The sequence below is a fragment of the Daucus carota genome, chromosome 1, assembly GCF_001625215.2.
Source record: "Daucus carota subsp. sativus chromosome 1, DH1 v3.0, whole genome shotgun sequence".
NCBI lineage: Eukaryota > Viridiplantae > Streptophyta > Magnoliopsida > Apiales > Apiaceae > Daucus > Daucus carota.
The window spans coordinates 38,286,319-38,307,532 of NC_030381.2; the positions used below are offsets into that span (position 1 = coordinate 38,286,319).

General features: G+C 31.6%; 2 protein-coding genes across 5 annotated transcripts; one reads left to right on the top strand and one right to left on the bottom strand.

Moving 5' to 3' along the window:
* Positions 1–1,521: 1,521 nt before the first annotated feature.
* Positions 1,522–13,710, bottom strand: LOC108222292 (uncharacterized). Of its 4 annotated transcripts, XR_010286367.1 has the most exons (19): positions 13,502–13,710; positions 10,979–11,057; positions 10,817–10,880; positions 10,587–10,649; positions 10,384–10,484; positions 10,159–10,296; positions 10,014–10,067; positions 9,828–9,926; positions 9,630–9,741; positions 9,401–9,457; positions 9,184–9,252; positions 9,048–9,107; positions 7,553–8,920; positions 5,685–6,045; positions 5,038–5,594; positions 3,530–4,948; positions 2,631–2,688; positions 2,476–2,538; positions 2,181–2,319 (listed from the first exon to the last, which is right to left on the bottom strand). XR_010286367.1 is itself a non-coding variant. In XM_064082974.1 (17 exons), the coding sequence occupies exons 2-17, from the start codon at positions 11,051–11,053 to the stop codon at positions 1,739–1,741; spliced, it is 5,178 nt and encodes a 1,725-aa protein (XP_063939044.1). In that variant the 5' UTR covers positions 11,054–11,057; positions 13,502–13,709; the 3' UTR covers positions 1,522–1,738. The 4 variants fall into 4 exon arrangements, 2 of the variants coding, with proteins under 2 accessions (XP_063939044.1, XP_063939046.1); XR_010286366.1 differs by having other exon boundaries at positions 2,476–2,688; XM_064082974.1 differs by lacking the exons at positions 2,476–2,538; positions 2,631–2,688 and having other exon boundaries at positions 1,522–2,319; positions 13,502–13,709.
* Positions 13,711–14,999: 1,289 nt separating this feature from the next.
* Positions 15,000–18,593, top strand: LOC108222302 (two-component response regulator ARR14-like). The gene is made up of 12 exons (XM_017396223.1): positions 15,000–15,102; positions 15,712–15,858; positions 15,990–16,220; positions 16,319–16,396; positions 16,486–16,562; positions 16,659–16,869; positions 16,965–17,572; positions 17,734–17,814; positions 17,943–18,029; positions 18,118–18,204; positions 18,289–18,357; positions 18,573–18,593. Exons 1-12 carry the CDS (start codon positions 15,000–15,002, stop codon positions 18,591–18,593), a joined length of 1,800 nt encoding a protein of 599 aa, XP_017251712.1.
* Positions 18,594–21,214: the final 2,621 nt, after the last annotated feature.

Consider the following 21,214-nt stretch of genomic DNA (forward strand, 5'->3'; position numbering starts at 1 on the left):
GCATATAGAAATAGATTAAAAAAAATTTTATCATTTATACTAACAATTTATAAAATATATAATATCATAAAAGCTAAATTTGAAGGAAAATATTTTAGTTGGTTAATATAATTTAATCAAAATTCAATTTATTAGGATTTAATTATAATTTAATTTGTTTTGATGAATTTGACTTATATTAAAACTATCAGGATTATAACTTTGATTATAATTCTATTTAATGAATTTGAGTTTTAGTAGAAGTATAAATTTGTAACATATTAGAAAATTTGAGTAAAATTAAATTTTAAAGATATTAGGAATATAACTTTGATTATCTATTAATGTCGATATTTTAGTTCTCGTTGAAGAAGAAATTGTTTTTTTTGACATTTTTGTTAAAGTTAAAAAAAGTTATATGAAGTTTCTTGTTAAGAAAAGATATTTAAAATTATATATTTAAAGGTTAATTTTTAATTTTAAGATTTAAAATTAAGAACTGGATTTTTTTCACTGATTGGTTTGGAATCTGGTTGTCAAATTTTCAAACCAAAAGTCGAATGGGTGAGGTACTCTCTTTTTAGTGTTATGTAATTTAATTAATATAATATATGTAAGGTTTTGTTATTAGAAAGGTAACATTGGAACAATGCAAATCACAGTTCACATCACTTGGACATTGCTCACAGCCTCGTTCATAATGCCATTATCCACAGTGCCATTAAAGTTTTTTCAGGTCAGCTGTTTTGTGAACCATACAATTTGTAAAGAACCAAATCACATATACACCTAGTAGAGCTACAAATTCAGAATGTTGATTTTTGTTCAAATGAAATTTGGAAGTTCAAGTATTGTTGCAGATTGGAATAATATTAACATTTGTGCTGTTGAAAGTTGAAAATCTTTGGTACCTTGGCTCTTAAATCTTCCACATCTGACTTCAGAACTTGATTATTCATATTTGCATCTTTGAATTGCTGGTTAGCATTTGTCAGATTGTTGAACAGAGTTGAGTTTTCTCCGCGAAGCTGATCCACCTGCAGGAAGCCATGACTCAAGTACCAACTAAAAACATTGAAAAGAAATATTGTACAGCTCATAAATTAACATCTACTATAACAATACACCTGTTGCTCGAGATCTGCTAAATGAGCCTATTTTCTTCTTCTGGAACGCCTCGCAGACTCTCTGTTAGAGACCATTCTAAATAAAGCATAGACCATGTCAGTGGATCTTAGGAATCTCATTTTTGTAATTGTAACCACAAAAATCATACATTTTAATACGTTTTACATCAACCTGGTCACTCTGCTCACATGGACCAGCTTCAATATCTAGATCATCATCATCAGACAGGTCATGCGACGAACCACTAGTAACAAATTTCTATTGTGCTGGTGGTGCATCAGCAAGTGCTAATCCTATACCAGCCTTCTTCATAAAAGGAGGATCATTGACAGTAGCAACACCAGATGAAATAACAATACAAACCAACCCCAAACAGCTGCAGTACTCTATTAGTGCTTCCAAACAACAAAGAAAGAAAAAAAAAACAAAGATTGTATGTATAGTAAAAATCACAGGCTATCTTGAAGTTAGTTCAACTACTGGTGTAAAAGAATCCAACTGATTTATCTAATAATCTAATAATCTGATAGATGTAGTAGTCTTAATATGAAATCACATACGTAGATAATATTAGCAAGACGTAATAATGAATCCGGGCAATCCCCAAGAAAACCAAGTTAATTCGTTTCCATCATCCCAAGTTGGCAAAAACCTCATGGTAAACAACATTTTTTGTCATGCCAACAATCGGGTGTGTTTCATTTTCACATACTATATGCAACCCCAATGGTGTTGTTACTCTCGATATCGCCACATAAAACTGTCCATGGCTGAAAACCGGTCTTGGCAAATATAAGCCAACATATTTCAGCGTTTGTCCTTGGCTTTTGTTTATTGTCATTGCATAACAGAGGGATATGGGAAATTGAACTCTTTTGAGTGTAAAAGGCAGTGCTGTGTCTGACGGCCTCATACAAATACGTGGGATGAAAGCCTTCTCCCCAATATGATTGCCGGTAACTATGATAGCTTCTATAACTCGGGCACATAATTGAGTGACAATCAACCGTGTTCCATTGCACAATCCTTTGCTAGGAGCCAGATTCCTTAACAGAACAATTGGAGCTCCAATTTTGAGTTCAAGTTGATGATTAGGTACTCCTGCTATTCTTAAAGAATTCAAATATTCTGGTGTGTACATGCTTTCCATTGATTCATAGTTAACTGTGCTTTTGCAAACTGAATCCACGCTTCGATATATTTTGGACTGGCCTGCAAACAATTGAATGGAAGTTAAATTATAGTACTCTAACATATATATGGAATAGTAGTGAACGTAAATTTGAACAAACAAAAGGAAAAATATAGAAAACTGAAAAAATACAATTAGCTGATTAACAACTTGCTTTTTTCCCAAACACTTCTTACTTTTCTTCCACATTTCACAGCTCACTCTAATTCTGAGTTAAAACCTGCAATTGGCCTCTGAAACTGCATAATATTTAGGACATTGGCCCAAATTTCCTTGGCATAATATGAATGAATAAAAAACAGAATATATGAATTTTCGGGAGCTGCATTACCCAAGGGACAACTATCACTTCCAAGCAAAAGACCAATGCCGAGTTAATAACCGACAACCTATGCCACACAGCAAGCCATGTTATGAATAAAGCTCTAAACTGGTTTTTGTAATCAAAAAACCTGACTCCAGGGCATTTTTGCTGGTACAACTCTAAGCTTATTATACAACTTTTTAATTGCAAAATTTCATTGACCAGGTGCAACAAAAATCTCATTAGCGTCTATAATTACTCTTCTAATTATTATCTGATAGGAATTTGGACTCTTTATATAATATTAACTAAAGTACAGATACTGTACTATATCTTCTTATTTTGCTTGTATATGTAGACATTGAAGGATCTAAGTGATCTGAAGACCAAGGTCTCTACCGCTGAAGCTGCTATCATACTGTTAGGAAGGAGTATAATGGTGAAAGTAAAAAGCTAAAAGAATTGGAGGCTGAGTTCATATTTTCGAAGATGGAATCCTATATTATACTACTAAATACTAATATAGTGGCAGTTGTATGATCTACTGTATGTGTTAGTGTTGGACTGATACAATGTAGTAGTAATATTGTATGATTCAGTTTTATACAATTCAGGACGAAAAAAAACTCTTAGTGCATCCAGTTGAAAACATAAAAATAAGGTTGTAGACAATAAAATAAAAAAGTAAAGTAATAGCACAGACAGACACTTGAGGCATAATAGTAATATACAATCACATACTTAATTTATTTAAAGAACATAAATAAAAAACTATCTTCGCATAGCCAATTATCAACATTTAATTGAATTGAGGATGGTGCTTGTTAGACAGAGACATTTAAAAAAGCAAGTTTTAAGAGCTACTTCCCTACTGTATTTCAGATAATGGAACTGAGGGAAGGATATAAAGGTAATTTTTTACTGACCTGTAAATCTTTTCATGACCTCTTTGTTAATAAGATCAACGTCTTCATTCAATGGAGTCAAGATAGCACGGTCCCTGAAATATCCTGAATCATTAGAGCTGTTGCATAATTCATCATACACAGCATCAATAATAGCCTTTTTCCCATCATCTCCGGGATCAAGGTTCAATTCTGAAGGAATCTCTATCCAGCATGGTTCATTACCCTCAACAGATGGTACTGTTGGCACGACCCCATCGCCAACACTAACAACCCAATCTGCATATGGTACCTGCTGTCCTGAGATTGTCACCGGTGGAACATCAGATTCTATACGCATATTTTTATCCAGTTTATAAACCTTACAAAAATCCCATAAGTATGACTTGTTAATAGATGCCATCACAATGTCTTCACGGCCTTTTCGTGGGAGAACAGGAAGTATCTGCCTAAAATCACCACCTAATAACACTGTCTTCCCTCCAAACGGTTTATTTAGGTTATTCTCATCTTCATGTCGCATAAGATCGCGGATTGACCTGTCAACAGCCTCAAAAACATGTTTATGGTTCATTGGGGCCTCGTCCCATACTATCAAATCAGATTGTACAATCAGTTCTGCCAGAAATGACTGTTGCTTTATGTCACACGTGCTATTCTCATCAATATCAATCGGTATTTTAAATCTTGAATGTGCAGTGCGGCCTCCCTCAATTAGGAGCGAAGCAATGCCCGAAGATGCAACTGCAAGTACTATTTTTCCTTCAGATCTGAGGGTGTTAATTATAGTCTTCCATAAAAAGGTCTTTCCAGTGCCACCATACCCGTATACAAAGAATAGCCCCCCCTTTTTACATATGACATTGTTAATGACATTCTCAAAAATATCGGCCTGTTTGTCATTTAACATCTCGCGACATTTCTTTCCTTCAACTGCTAATGCATGCCTGTCATACATATTTTCTTCGTACAACAGAGTGTTTGTGCTTTGTCGTTGTAAATCTCGATCTAGTTTTGGTAATGTTGGGAAATCAGCTAAAGTTTTACCTCTTTTTCGTAGTTGCAAGTCAACATCATATAGCGTTAGGCTCTCAAGTTGCTCGTCATTTATAACAAAAGCACGATTTGGAAAATGTTTTCTTTGTCTGTGCTCAATATCATCAGAAAAAGATTTCCAATGCTTGTCCCATAATGCTCTAACATCCGAGATATCACAAAATAATAATAGTGTAACAAATAACTCACGTAATTGAGCTCCGGTTTGGTGGGTGGAAGCATCTGTAATTGCAGTGTGCCATTCATCATCACATTCCAAAAGACCATGGTGAAAGCAAGCTTCTTTGTAGGTGTTGTACACTACACCATTAACTGTGCGAACATCCTCAAAAGATGTTGCACCCTTTACAATGTTCAACAACATTCTTAGATAAAACCTTTCACCTGCAATGGGAAAACAATGGGCAAATTACTCTACAAATACCATACATGGTTGAAAATGATCATTTTTACATTGCAACAAATGTACATACCAGCGGTGGGGTGCACATAAACCATGCGACCAATTACACACATCTTTTTTTTTCGCCGCTGCCATATTTTTCCGGTGTTATCCCAAAAGTATTTTTCAGGGAACTCAACAAAGGTTAATTCCCTAGCAGCTGGATCTTCTCGATTTACTCTAAACCACTGAATGAACATAGTTGCATTAGGGTCTATTCTGTCCACAACTGTCGTCAAAGTCTCGTCTTCTCGAAAGTAAACTTGTTGTTCATTCTCTAAATGAAACACTAATTTTATAACAACCGGTTTGTGATGGTGAATAGGAAATTCAAATATACGCCAACACGCCTCTGCAGAAGAAAGATAGCGGCATGAAACATATTCTTCCACTTCATTAATATTGACATATTGTTTAGTGGCATTGGTAACTACAGCATCAGCTGTCTCAACAACGACAGTTGCTCTGTCTGGACCTTTATTCACGTATTTAAACATATACTTGATCAAACGCCCCTGATTACACCATTCAATGTTTATATGAGCCTGATACTTCACAAGAAGCCCCCTGTTGTATGGAACAACAAACCTGGAGATTGATATACAATAGAAATAAGTTAGGTAGGTAGAATTACAACCCATACAATTGTATTCAATTACTGATATGTAAAATAAGAACCTGTTGTCAATTTCAATATCTTTTTCTTTGAAGTGTACAGTATGCTTGTCATCCCGACGTCTGTAGACTGGATAACCATTGGAGTCAATTGTAGTTTCATTTGTGAATTCTTTCGGATAGTATTTGGTACATTTTCCATCCTTCATGCACGGGCAATCTATGTTGTATGCTCCACATGGGCCATGGATCATATGCCTTGAAACAGCATCATAACCAATTTCATCACTTTCTTTGTCAGGAATTTCAGCACATATTAACTGGTCAATGTCATCAGTTGAGTGACACTTGTCAGATTCCTCAAGCCACACAATTATATGTGCATGGGGTAATCCCCTTTTCTGAAATTCAATGGTATATGCAACTGCAAAGGAAACAGATTCACGAGTGAGTGGACATATATGTGAATAATTTAATTCAAATTATATGCTTTAATTCATGATTTTAAGAAAAGCATATGATAGGTATCCATGATAAGCTGTTTAGAGTGAAATTCAGATGATATCTTAAACTTCATAAATGTTCTTATTTTTTATAAATATCTTGGATTTTTTTTAAATATATTGTAAAGTCTTTTCATGTGTAAAATCAATTTATTTCGAATGAATATCAAAGACATAATATCTTATTATGCTAGCCATTGACGGGGATACTTGAAATATAAAAAATAGTGAATACCAATGTGATCCTTTTTTCACACTTAAAGGTGATTATAGAATTACTAAACTATCTTATACCAGGGGATAATGAAACCTAATCAATTGTAAATTAGGCCAATGTAACTCTACAGAAGCCATTAGATGCAAGGAATGCAAAAAATCAGGATACCCTCTCGAAATGTGCAGCAAAGCTAAATTCAAAAACAATTTATAAGGTCAACTTAAATCAAGATATCAAGGATCAAGTTGGTTCTGGCCTATTATCAGCCAACAGAATTTATTTTGTTTAGCCTTTCTGCTAAGAAAAAACTTTAATAAATGTTTTCATGTATTGGTTTGATATGAAAAAAATAGATCTATTATCTACTTAAGCTTCATATCTTAAACTTCATAAATGTTCTTATATTTTATAAATATCTTGTATTTTTTTTAAATATACTGTAAACTTTTGTTGTAATGTGCAAGCATGTGTTTAAATGTAAGACCATCTGCTAGTATTCCAGAGGCTATAGATCAATTCCTGAAGTTCATTGTGTTTTTGTGTTGTAATTTTAATTCTATATTAATTCTTAATTAGTTTAAGAAAATAGTAATCATACACAGCAGCACTACGGCAGAGGGAGAACATTATATATATATAATAATTGAGCCTTTGAGTAAAGAGTTGAAGATCACTTCAGTTAAGCTTACCTTCTTAGTCGGCGCCCTTTCAAAAAATAAATAAATAACCTCCTTAATTAGTATATTTAAGCTATAAGGTAGCATGTAGCTAGTAGAATTATATATGGTACTCTACATTACGAATGCTATTAACACCCAGCAGCCTTACCCAAGGTTGCCGTGTGAATTCAGAATTCCTATGTTTCTTTTAGATGATTGGGTATAGTGTATTTGCTGCATTACAATTTATATTTCCTCTCAGTAGTAGAGTACTTATGCACTAATAAGATAGATATAGGTAGACTTTTCAACTAATAAAAGGCTAATAAGGCAACTGGTATAGCGTATTTGCTGCATTGAAATTTATATCTCCTGTCAATAGTACAGTAGTTACGCACCTGACCTGATTAAGTGACAGTGCTGCTTGCGTAAACCCATAGTTCTATTAAATCAATATCTAAATTTATAATTGCATCAATAAGCGCACTTGTAAGGCGACATGTAATGAAAGAAAAATATAAGAAACATACATTGCTTCAAAGAGATTATTACCTCCAATGACTTTTCCAAGAACATGGTTATCTGTCAAATCTTCTAGAAGCAATTCAAGCTTAATCTTGAACACTCTAGCCATAACATCGGGCCTATCGGCTGGGATACAGTGTGGAACCTTATCACAATACTCCTTGATTTCTGGCCACTGTGGATTGCATGTGAATGTAATGAACAGATCCGGGCTTCCGAATTTTCTGCAAATAGCCATACAATCTTGATAATTTTGTTGCATGTAACGTGGGCTACCTGTAAATGAGGATGGCAATACAATCCGTTTTCCAATTGTAGAAGCATTAGTATCTCCTTTATTAACAGAATCAACAACATTGTTATATAGATCAGACCTCAATATTGTTTGGTGTGTTAAGACCCATGTAAGTCTAGTATGCTCAATACATGCCCATGCATCAACTACAAACTGTAAGAATAACCGCCCCCCGCCAATTAAAGTATGCCCTTCCGCATCTCTGTACTGAAGTCTGTAACAATAATATTCTCTGATGGTAACCACATCTCTTTTATTTCCTGATTTTGCACTTATCCCTGAATGTAAGATATCAATTCTGAAACCATCTTCACCCCACGGGAATAGAAGCGGGTACTGAAGGGACATATAACATGGATGGAGCACTGAAATCCTATGCAGAACTCCATCATGAGGGTGGACAAGTATATCCCTATCATCTGCTAGATTACTGTTTGCAACTAATCCTGCAAAGTCATAGGCATTGGTTGGAACATTACTTTCTCGACCATCTGTGTCCCTATTTGCAATTAAACGCAACTTTCCTGGAATTACTTCTGATTCTTTGTATCTATCTCGAACCTGTCTATATATATCCACCAAAGCATTCACTCGGTGCAACATCACAGATAACAATTCGGTTATTTCACTATCAAGGGGTTCTTCAGAATTGGGAAAATTCATACGCTTGTTAACCTGTTCTAGATTATCGTACATATATATTTGCGAGAAAACTGGCTTTTTGGATTCTTCAGCAAACAGTGAACCTATTTGATGGTAAATTACACCATGAATACGATAAACAAAAGGTCCACGCCCATTATTAATACTTTTATCTATATTAGCTCCAACTGAAGTAAACCCGAATGCGTTGTTGTACATCCGGATGTTATTTTGGAACATAGTTCTTTTAGGATTACTCCGATCTAGTAATGTTTTCAACTCAAAGGGAGTCTCTCGTAATAGTGGCAAGCGTACCTTTCCATTGCCACAACACAAAGAAAACTTATCTGATTTCAACTGGCATTCCTTCTCTGTTTGCTCAAACCTCCACATCAAAGCCCCACAGTGACAACAGATTTTATCAGCACATCCTATATCAAGTATTGAATTGCTCGATGCTGCATTCATAAATATATTAAAATCAAAAACATGTTTGATAAACATGTGAATTTATTGCATTTTTGAAACATGCCATAAGCATTCTACTTATATTAGAAATTAGTTGAAGCTCAAATTTAAGATTACCAAATTTTTCCTTGTTTAATTTTATCTTGCTCCTCATCCTTTTACTCAATGTCGGTAAAGCTGCAATAAATTAGATATGCATCAAAAAAAAATTGCCGCATAATTATCAATTAAATATTAAGATTGCACAAACTACCTGCAAACTTTTCAGGAGTCCTGACAATTACTTTAGAAGCATCCCATTTCATATTTTGTTCTTCATTTTCTGCATAGTTTATTAATGCTTGCATAAGAGCATTTTTCAAAATAATAATTATGTTACCTTAAAAAATTTGAAGTAAACATTTCGATTATCAAAACTACTTGTTTGACATATAATATAACCTGAAGTGGGAAAAAAAACAGAATTATACCATTTCGATACACCTGTTGTCGTTTGTTCTTACGTTCTTCTCTTTTCTCGGCATCACCTATATATTGCAATTGTAAAATCATTATCATGTTAGATAATTTACATTTTTACTTAAGAAACATCAATTACTCAATAATTACACAAAATTTATATTTTGTATAAACAAACAAATGTTCTAACAAAACATATCAACATGCATTGCACCCTAAAACCCTCACAAATAAAGGTACCATTTTGGTATCGTGAACGCCTTTTCTTGTTCTTCACTTCCAATCGCTTCTGGTTGAGTTGATCATGTTTCTCCTTAGCTTCTAACTCAATCTTTCTCAAAGTGGCCTCTTTCTAATCATAATATAAAATTAAAAGGTCAGCAAAATATTAAGGAAAAAAATTCATGATTTAAGATTAAGGAAAAGAGTATTTTATACATGTGCTTTGTATCTAGCCCTTCGTTTCTGGTTGAGTTGATCCTGTTTCTCTCTAGATTCAAAGTCCAAAGTCAAACCATCCTTTTTCCAAGCCTCTTTCTAATTATAATATAAAATCAAAAGGTTATTATCACGTAAAGGCAAAAATGTTAATGTTTTAAGATGAAAGAACACAACATTTCATACTTGTGCTTTGTATTTCTCCCTTCGTTTCTTGTTGCGTTCGTCCCGTTCCTCTTTCTAATTATAATATAAAATCAAAAGGTTATTATCACGTAAAAAAACCTAAAAATTTTAATGTTTTAAGATGAAAGAACACAACATTTCATACTTGTGCTTTGTATTTCGCCCTTCGTTTCTTGTTGCGTTCGTCCCGCTTCTCCCTAGCTTCAGCCTCAATTTTTTTTAACGCCTCAGAGTTTGACAAACTTGTGTTCAAATTTAAATCGTCCTTTTCGGCAGCCTTTTTCTAATTATAATATAAAATCAAAATGTTAGCATCATGTAAGGGCAAAAATGCTCATCTTCTAAGATGAAAGAAGACAACATTTAATACCTGTGCTTTGGATCTTGCCCTTGGTTTTTGGGTGTGTTGGTCCAATTTCTTGCTAATTTCAGACGCCGTCTTTTCCAAAGTCTCAGACATTACAGGCACAGCTATAAAGTGAACATAGAAATTATTAACACCATTTTAATTGCATAACCTTAACCTCGACACAAAATTTAAAATATTGCAAAAATTATTACAGATCAACATACATGTCAATGGGCTATAATCACCAACCAAATGTGAGTAGCTCTTGAATACACTCTGTCCGTTTCCTATTTAAACAAATTTCTAATATTATAAATCAAAGAGATTAAACAAATATTGTATAATAATGTTTAAACATTTAACAAGGTGGGGCAAATACTAACCAAAAAAATAGTTTCTATTCACAAATTCAACTTTTAAAAGTATGATAAATAAAATATTGACAAATACAAACCAGCTTGCAACTTAATCCTGCGTTTGCCTGCCAAAATTTCCAAATCTGTCATCTTCGGGACACTCTTCAGTACATTAAAAAAAATTCAGATGTCATGCTTCAAAAGTGGCAAGCAACTACATTTGTTAAAGTTAAATAGTTGTATATATTAATACACAATACCTGTTCTTCAATATCTCGTAAACGTTTCCTCTGCTCTTCTTTGAACTTTTTCCAACGCTCCTCATCACGCTCCATCAACCTGATAAGCATATAGCAAAAAATGAAATCATAAGCTTATCTTCGAAAAACAATAGTAAATACAATAATATGATAACCATGTCTTGCTATCTATCAATTAGTGCAAAACATACCTGTTTGTCAAATCTAAAACTAATACAACATATAGTTTATTTTATCCTTTGTGCTCCGCAACAAAACCATATTATTGAATGAAAAAAATTAATTTACCCAGAACTAATGAGTTTATGCACAAAACTATCGCACCACCGAGGTGGTCGAAAATACAGTAAAACATCAAATTATACAGTACTGTACTTAGCAGTGCAGTGTGGAAAATTATGATTGCGCCTTGCACATTTTATCACCTAACCCAATTATAATCAGTGGTATGTTTGATTATTTATTTGCCTCCTTATCCTGCCTTATCCGTCCCCATCACATTTAGTTCACCAAGTGCTGCAACACTTTAATTATCGAAATTTTTCATGTAAAATATTTTATTCCTATGAATTTAAAATTCAAATGCCATTCTCGGCAAAAAAAATAATAATTCAAACGCCATTATAGACTTATAGTACCTTACTGTATTATAAGTACATGGTTGTCATATGCTCACAAGTTCTCACCAAAATAATTATATTCAATTGATATATTCTATTTATTATAATCTAAAATATTGATAACCTACTATTTTAAAAATATAACCAACTAATATAAACAATAAAAGTCGAGGAGATCACTCTTATAGCAACTTTCAATTGATATATTCTATTTATTATAATCTAAAATATTGATAACCTACTATTTTAAAAATATAACCAACTAATATAAACAATAAAAGTCGAATGTATAGAGGAGATCACTCTTATAGCAACTTATCTAATATATAGCTTCCTTGATGGTTCAGAAAATATAATAATCTTAGCCAGACTAAGCGTATAACTGCCAAATAAATGTCTTCAGCTGTTTGACAAAGGGGATCCCAAGTGCCCTCCTATAAGAGAACAAGTTCTCCTCCATGTGAGTGAGGCTTATCACAACATAAGTTTGGGCATTTGCCACATGTGAACTTGAAGCTGTATTATTTTCAGATATAGTAGATCACATTTAGAGATGTGCCCTGCAGCAGGCCACTTGAAAATTTTGTACTTGTTAAGTTGCAGATGTGTAAGCAAGGGCTTATAGCAAATAGGAAGAAGTAAAAGACACAACTACTAAAACAAATGTTCTAGTAGTTACTTGGCTATATATGCTGAAAGACATAGTGATTAATATAAATAGCAGCAATACATCTGAGTTGATAATCTTGACAAAACATGACCACCAAAAAAACCACTGACAAAGACCGGACCTGAGCTATAAAGTACTAATATAAGCATACTAAAACCTAGTAATAAACTAATAATACATAGGTAAAACTGACGCAGTAGATAACATTTGAGAGAAAAAACAAGAACCCCTGCAAGAGACCCCTGTAAATCCCGTGCGACACCTGTAAGAAGAAAAAAACTACTACATGCTTTCAAAATTTTCCCATTCAGCTAAGACTCCAGCAACTTCCATTTATTCAATTGATATATTCTATTTATTATAATCTAAAATATTGATAACCTAATATTTTAAAAATATAACCAACTAATATAAACAATAAAAGTCGAATATCTTGTTTAGAGGATATCACTCTTATAGCAACTTATTCACTCAATTAATCAAATCCATGACTTCGCGTTTTTGATCCAACTACCGATATTTGTCTCATTGCTTTATGGGACATGTTTTTAATGATGGTTAGAATCTCATCAATTTCTGGAAACAATTTTACATTTTTAGTCCATGCTAAATTGCTAATGTCTTCATATATATATATTTTAATCCTCTGATATTTCTCAAATATTTTATCAAATCTTCAATTTTTGCTTCTTACCTCATTCAGCAGCTCTAATATCCAAATCACCACGTTTTTTTAGATTATTTGTCTGTGACAAACACTGCATATTAGAACCATAATTTTACCTTACATTTCCTATTTTTGAACTTGCGAACTTTACTCCCAATAATCTGAGCTCATAAACTCAGTGTAGAGGAGCTACTGGACTTGTCTTAACAATGTGTGGGTATCCGTTTTTCTAATAACAGATTTCCTTTGATCAGTTTCTTTGAAATAAAGCTGCTGAGTTATGGAGAATTGTTTGTCAAAAACAACTCCGAATGCAATCACATTGACTTAATTTTTCAATCAACTCTCAGATCAAACACTTTACGTGCAAAGAAAGACAACAACCAGGAACCAAAGAAAGAGCACAACAAAGGCAGCTAAAAACAAAGATCAAATTAATCAATTCTTATAAGCAACTAAATTACTGAAATTTAAGATAAATAACCAATGGATAACAAACCCATATCCATATATTTTCAGAAGAGAAACTTGAAATATAATTGATTATATATGTACGAAGAACAAACCTTCACCGAAGATGAAGTTCTTGAGAGATGGAATGATAAGTAGAATAAATGTCCAGCTACGGAGTTCGTCGAGACGGAGAGGAAGACAGAGGGCGGTGGTTGGAGAAGGCGGTGGTTGAGAGACGGAGAGGAGGTGTCTGTGGTAGAGACGAAGAGGAGGTGTATGTGGTGTGTAGTATTTGCTTTAGTCTGTACAAAATAGAAGTCTAAGAGGAGCTGATGTTTATTAGTGATAGGAAACGAAGTCAGATAAAAAAAGATCAAAAAACAACGACCAAACCAAAAATTGTGAAGGAAAAGTAGGACTACAAAATATACTCATCTTGGCTTTTTATAGTATTAGTGATAGGAAACGAAGTCAGATAAAAAAAGATCAAAAAACAACGACCAAACCAAAAATTGTGAAGGAAAAGTAGGACTACAAAATATACTCATCTTGGCTTTTTATAGTATAGTATAGATGTGGATTAAATGTGTATATTGTTTAATAATTGAGTGGATTAAATTTTAAGATATATTTTTCGCAATAACAACAAAAAAAAAGTCATATAATTGAACATGACAAAACTCAAATAACAAATCTTATATTTCCCGTCTTTGTCACAATTAAACACAAAAGGTTCCTAAACATTGAGCTACAAAGGTGCCACATATTAAGAATAATATCACTTAACCACTTTGCTCCACATAAGAAATATGACTTATTTTTAATATTTAATTATTTTATATTTTATTTTAATTTACATTTACATTAATACTTTTAACTATAATATAACATGCATAAAATAGTACCGATTAATCATTCTAACTGAATTTTATGATTTTAATTATATAATAACTTTAAGTTGTATTTTAAATTGTTGTTATATAATATCAATGGATCTACTTAGACCTATAAATTAAATTTGATTGTATTATTGATTAGATTCGAAGAATAATAACACCAAAATTATGAAATTTTAATATCGATTATATTTTAAGTTTTAGCTTTTAAAAGCTATGAACTTTAACTTGTGAACCATGAATTATACCGCATTTTGAATTAAATGGTGTAATATATTGTATAGATGTATAAAAAAGGATAAAATGATGAGTAAGAAATTAACAATAAATATTTGATAATAAAATTATTTAGTCTATAAATATTTATTTTCGTATTTCCCTTTAAAATGTAACATATAACAAAACAACCATACAAAAACAATGGGCTATAAACAAAAACTGTGGACTATAAAACTAGATTGGTTACATACATACAAATGCAATCTGAATATGAAAGGATGCACAAAGATATCATATCTTATAGATTGCTTCACATCTATAGATTGAATAAAAACAAAAAACATTATAAAATCTTGGTGGACATTTATTTCAATCAACAATTATTTACTTACTCTTATCTATAACATTGAATTTCATTTAATTGATTACAATTTTACAGGGTTATAAATTGAAATACTAGTATGAATGGTACCACATTACAGGGTTGTGTTCAAATATGGAGAAACACAATCGAAAAATATATAGTGTTTTATTGGTAGATGCTGATGCATCGTCTTTAAGTGTTTCTATAGCTTCTCTCAAGAGATGGAATTATGAAGGTGTAAATGATAATTTTAAGATTTTATGCTTTTGTAATCTTAAATGCTAAATTTCTGAAGATGAGGGTTATGAACTATCTAATTCGATTATTTTCATAACAAAATAAAGTATATTTTTGTATGCATACACACAACTTTATTTCGATATGAAGAAATATTCGGAAGAATTTATATCATTATTAGCGAAATTCTTATTCTGAAAATTTTAATCTACAACAAATAATTTGTTACATTTTTACTAATCTAGCTCGAATTTGAAATGTCATAGATAAAAGTATATTGACATCGTCATTTTTTTTATCAGTATTTTAGAAACTTAAAAAACACACACACACACACACACACAAATATTAGACGAAACATGTAAATTTGTCATGTTTTAATTAATATTTAAAGAGGCGGCATTTTTGTCGATATCAATCCAATTAATATTATCTAGTTGTCATTTGTGAGAAATAGATTTGTTTAGTAGCACGTTTACATTTGTTCATGCCATTTATTTTATATCAATTGGAACTACATTTTTAACTTTGTGCACTTCATACATTGAGATATTTATATTTATTTAAATAATGTAAATTCTAATTTATTTCTCAATCTTAATTTTAGTGACGGCCGTAGGTCATGCTCTAGACGCTTTGGACCTCCTCCATCAGAAATCATTTGATCTTGTTTTAACGGATGTTCATTTGCCAGAATTGGATGGTCTTGAACTGATGAAATGCATTAAAAAATATTATGGAATTCCTGTTATATGTAAGTTTTAAAATACATTTCATGGACATGTAAATCATAGTTGCATAGTAGTATACAATTGTTTTAAATTTTGTGATATGCATATGACATTCTAATGAAAAAAATTGACAGTAAACATTTTATATATGCAGTAACATCAAAAGATATCAGGAGTGACCTAATTGATGATGGAATTAAGAAGGGGGCAGAGACTTTCCTGCAGAAGCCTATTATGCCCGATGCAATTAGAGACATGTGGCAGATCTTTGAATTGAGGAAGGTAAATCAGACCAATAATACTATGATTGGAAGCTCTTTAGCTAAGGTACCAACAGACATGGGTCAATCTTCTAGACCTCGTAAATCTGATGACAAAGTAAAAAGTAAGAAATTAATTACTTCTAATTTATGTTTACTAAACATTATAATTTATAATGATAATGATAATATTACTAATAATGAATTGTTTATTTTGGCGTAGAGAGGACTACAAAGCTTTCATGGACTCCAAGGTTGCATTCTCGATTCGTCGATGCTCTTTTAAACATCGGATATCATAGTAAGCTATATATCTCTACATCTAAATGTTTCAACTAATTAAAGAATTCAAAATATAAATATGATTTTTGCGTTACAATTTATTTGCAGAAGCTAATCCAAAAACAATATTGGAAGATATGAATGAACCCGGAATTTCACGAGAGCAAGTGGCCAGTCACTTGCAGGTATTTGGAAATGTTGTATGATACTTTATAAAAGTATTACAGGATATATTTCTCTATATTATTATTGATATTATCGGATTGATATGTATAATGCAGAAGTATCGAAGACTCGTGAATGAAATTTTGGATGGCAAGATTAGTCATCGATATTCAAAATATTACACCAATAGAAATTATAATCACTCAAATGTTGTGGATGAAAATCCTAATTTATTTTTGCTTAAGAAACTTAAAGAAGAACGAAGAACTAGTAAGGATGCAACCCCAATTCAAGCAACCTTATCGTTGTCGAGGTTCAACCAAGCTGGTGAGCTAATTGAATATTACACACAATCTAATACAACATATAATGTTAACCACTTCCTATTGATTGAAGATTATACATATTTTGCACTTGAGCAGGGTCTTCTTCTAGGATGGATGTAATGTCGACATCAAACTATGCATCCTCTGCTGGTATCAATATCGAAGCACATGGGATTAGTAGTGGGATTCCTACTTCTCAAAGAGCTGGTCAATTAAAGATTAGGGATATCATTGAAAGCAATACTGCCTATAATAATCCCTATGAGGCAAATCAAATGAATTATTATGGTCAAACTACAGTGGTGCCTCAATGGAATAATAATTCTACTAATAGGGGATTGGTGGGAAGTGATGATATAAATGGAAGATTGGTGGGAGGATCTGATATTAATAATTGGTTTCTTGAATTGGCTGGAGGTTCTAACATTAATAATTGGTTTCTTGCAAAAGATCTTAATAAATTTTCTAGTAATTATACTGAATCTATTTATAATATCTCAACTTCTGAACCACTACTCAAACCGTGGGGACAAGACAACCCCATTATCTTCAATACAAACAACTCCACTTCTGAACCACCACTCAATCTGGGAGGACAAAGTAGCACTATCATCTTCAATACAAACAACTCAACATTTGGACCACCATTCAATTCGGGAGGACAAGACATCAATACTTATACAAACAACTTTGATGAAGTTCAGGTAAAAGTAAGTTAATTTATACACAAGGTCAGAGCTAGGATTTAAAATGTCCTCCAACTTAAATTTATAATGATATTACTTTCACTATTAGTCGGGCCCTAAGGTTGAATTTAATTCAGGTCTCTCATCTATTACTGTATTTCTTTGATTCTTTGTAGCAGATAAATTCAGATGCTGCTCCATACATTGGTTGCTCCTTTGCTGAAAATCAGGTTGTACATACTCTAGGAATGGATGACGAGGTATATATAGCACTCATAAACATGCATGCATGCATGTATATATTTAAATATATACATTATTTTAGTTGCACCGCTCTATAAATTTATTTTTATCTTCCCAAATCATTAAAAAAAATATTTTCATTTAGTTGAGAGCCATGCAAACTGATCTAAACGCATGTGATGGATCACTTGGTACAAATCTGTTTGGAAATACCTTCAAGGTGAATGAACAGGTATTTATATATTTATATTTATATTTATACATATTTTAGAAATTTTTCTTGCTCTTATTAATTAATTGAAGCTTTACTGTTGTTGTAGATAGGAAACATGCAACCTGTTGGTCTAGACATTGGCACTTCATTGGCCTCAAATCAGGTTGAAAATACCTTCACTATGAATGAAGAGGTTTGTATACTTATATGTATGATATGACAATGTCTTTAAAATAAATACATCTACTTATTATATATACATATATTGTTGTTCCAGCAACAAAATGGTGATGGTAGCGGCTATGAATTGCATAATTTTACCATATTTAGCCCAAGCCCAAGCAAGGTACACTTTAATAATTTTAAGCTAAAATATCTTCAATTCATCAACTTTCTATCCAATAAATATATAAACTTCATCAAAAAATTTATATATAACACACACGCACAATATTATTTCTTCGGAGCATATTAAATTATAATTTGTAATTTTGAATATGAACATTGTCAATTTTATTTCTCTCATTTTATAGTAATGAACTATTTTGACTTATATTTCAGCTACAAGATTGGAATATATGAAGGCAAAGGATGATAATGCAAAGGTCGAGGATATTTGGTGACTTTAAATATTAGGCGATGATTGCAACTGTTTTTACTTTATGAATTTATTCAATAAATCATGATTTGTAGCATTTTAACTAACCTCATGTCGGACAGTTGTTTACTTTATTTTATAAATGATCTGTATTACTTTAATTTAGTTTTAATTTAATGAGACTATGTATCTATTCAAATTATGTGGTGATATATATATATATATATATATATATATATATATATATATAGAGAGAGAGAGAGAGAGAGAGAGGAGGGGGGGGGTTTACTCCAATAAGAACTTTTTAAAATGAGAACCGTGAGAACTTCCTTAATTTATCATATTTTGGCTAATCTAAACATCAAACTAGTGGGAACCTAATATAAAAAATGTATATAAAATTAGTCTCTCCCTAGCTAGTCAAAAAAAAAATTCAAATAAAAAAAATCCACTGCCACGTCATCGGTGATTTTTTTTTTTTTTGGGGCTAGCTAGGTGAAGACTTTAATGATATACATTTTTTGTGAAGGTGCCCCTGGCGGGGCCCTTCAAATAAATGAGATTTTGATAAATTAAAAAAAATTCTCACGGTTCTCATTTTAAGAAAGTTCTCATTTGAGCAAGTGCCTATATATATATATATATATATATATATATATATATATATATATATATATATATATATATATATATATATATATATATATATATATAACCGAGTTAATCTTAGAATTTAGACATGTTATAAGTCATTAGATTTAAATGAAATGTGTGGTTGAGATTTGTAATGAATATTTAATTATATACTGTATATATTATGTACGTGTATATTTAAGGGAATATAATAAATAATGGTTTAAATATAACTTAGTATGCTTTATGATAGACTAGTAAAATTTATTTCATTTCATAAATATTATTGTTTGTTACACATTTTCGAAAAATAAAAGAAGATGATTATATAAAATATAAAATACTACTGCAGTATATTGTTTATTATTCTTTAACGGGCTGAAAAATAAAAAATATTGTTGTTGTACTTTTTTATATACACAATTTTATTAGACTATTATATTGATATTGTTACAGAATTTTTATATTTTATAAGAATGCTCGTACAAAATAATTTAAAATATTTGAAATTATAACACCTCATTTTTACCGTTTAAATTTTATGCCATTAATCATAAGGACCACTTGAGTGTTATGTCACTCTGTGGACCACTAGAGTGTTTAGGAAATGCAACAAGGTAATTATAACTCAAAACATAATTTTGGATGCATAATATATAATTATCTTGATTGGAATCTACAAGTTGCGTTGGTATCTAAACTCGACTGGTTAGTTGTTTGTCATGCAAGATACTCTGTCAAAGACTATATTAAAACAATTTAGTTCACTACACTGAAAAGCTTTTTAAAATAAGATCTGAAAAAATTTAGTGTTGATCAAAGGAAATCATGCTTCTAACATTAAGTTCTTACATTATCATGCTAGTCATATAGTGTGCATGAGTATATGTAATCTTTAAATGATACCACTTAGTATAAAAATTTTAAGAAATTCAGAAATCTAAGGATGATACACCTAAATATAAGCTATCGATACACTAGAGAGATCAACATTCATGGAATATGTCTGATACACCATTGTACTCCAAAAATGTTTATCATTTCTAATCAAATAACGGTTGTAATCTGTCGAAAAATTTGTCTTTACCATTATCGGCAAAAAACAAGCTACATAATAATCTACCCTAAATAAGAAAAGCACATATAGGGTTAAATAGAAATATTATGAGGCCAAGTTATAAGAGCCATATTAGAACTACAATCAGTTAATAATCTTCCTAACAATCGAAAGAAGAAGTTACGATGGTGTTGACATTCTTGTTAGGACAGTTGACCTTGTTTACGTTTCGAGAAGTAGTTGAAGAAAATGATAAGTAGAAAAAAGTATATGTGCCTGCGTTTTTGTAGACTAAGTACAATTAATAATCTATAACTAGAATATTATGATATAATTTATTATACTATTTACTTGTTCAAAAACTATTGATATAAACTGATTTTACTTAGCCTAACGATTTCACTTTAGATAATCTAAAAAATAAATCAAATAATTTTGAATTATCTTTCGATCGTCTTGAGGTTCAAATGTATACGAGCTCCATCAAAACTGAAAAAGAAAAATAATCTTATTATCAGGAAGAACTCTGTAACAAGCAACTGCCAATAACTTAGTCATCTATATATTCTTTGAAACTTAATATGCATGCGAGAGGTGCACACAATAGGATTAATCAAGATGGTTATCATATAAATACTTGTGATCGTGGATTAATCAAGAGATGTTACATCAAAATGTTAAACATGTGCATATTGGTAAAGGAATTTAAATCTAGCGCAAGATTTAACCGGCAAAAATATCAAATTATTGAAAAAGACTGGCGTGATTCAAGTGGCCCAAATGAAATATTTAGTAATCTCTTGATGTTGATCATGACATGGACATTATAATATAAAGAGGGGGAAAGCTCTAAATTATAAAAAATGTAGATCGAAAAAGGTATAAATGAGCACCTGATCAAGTGTGGATAAAATT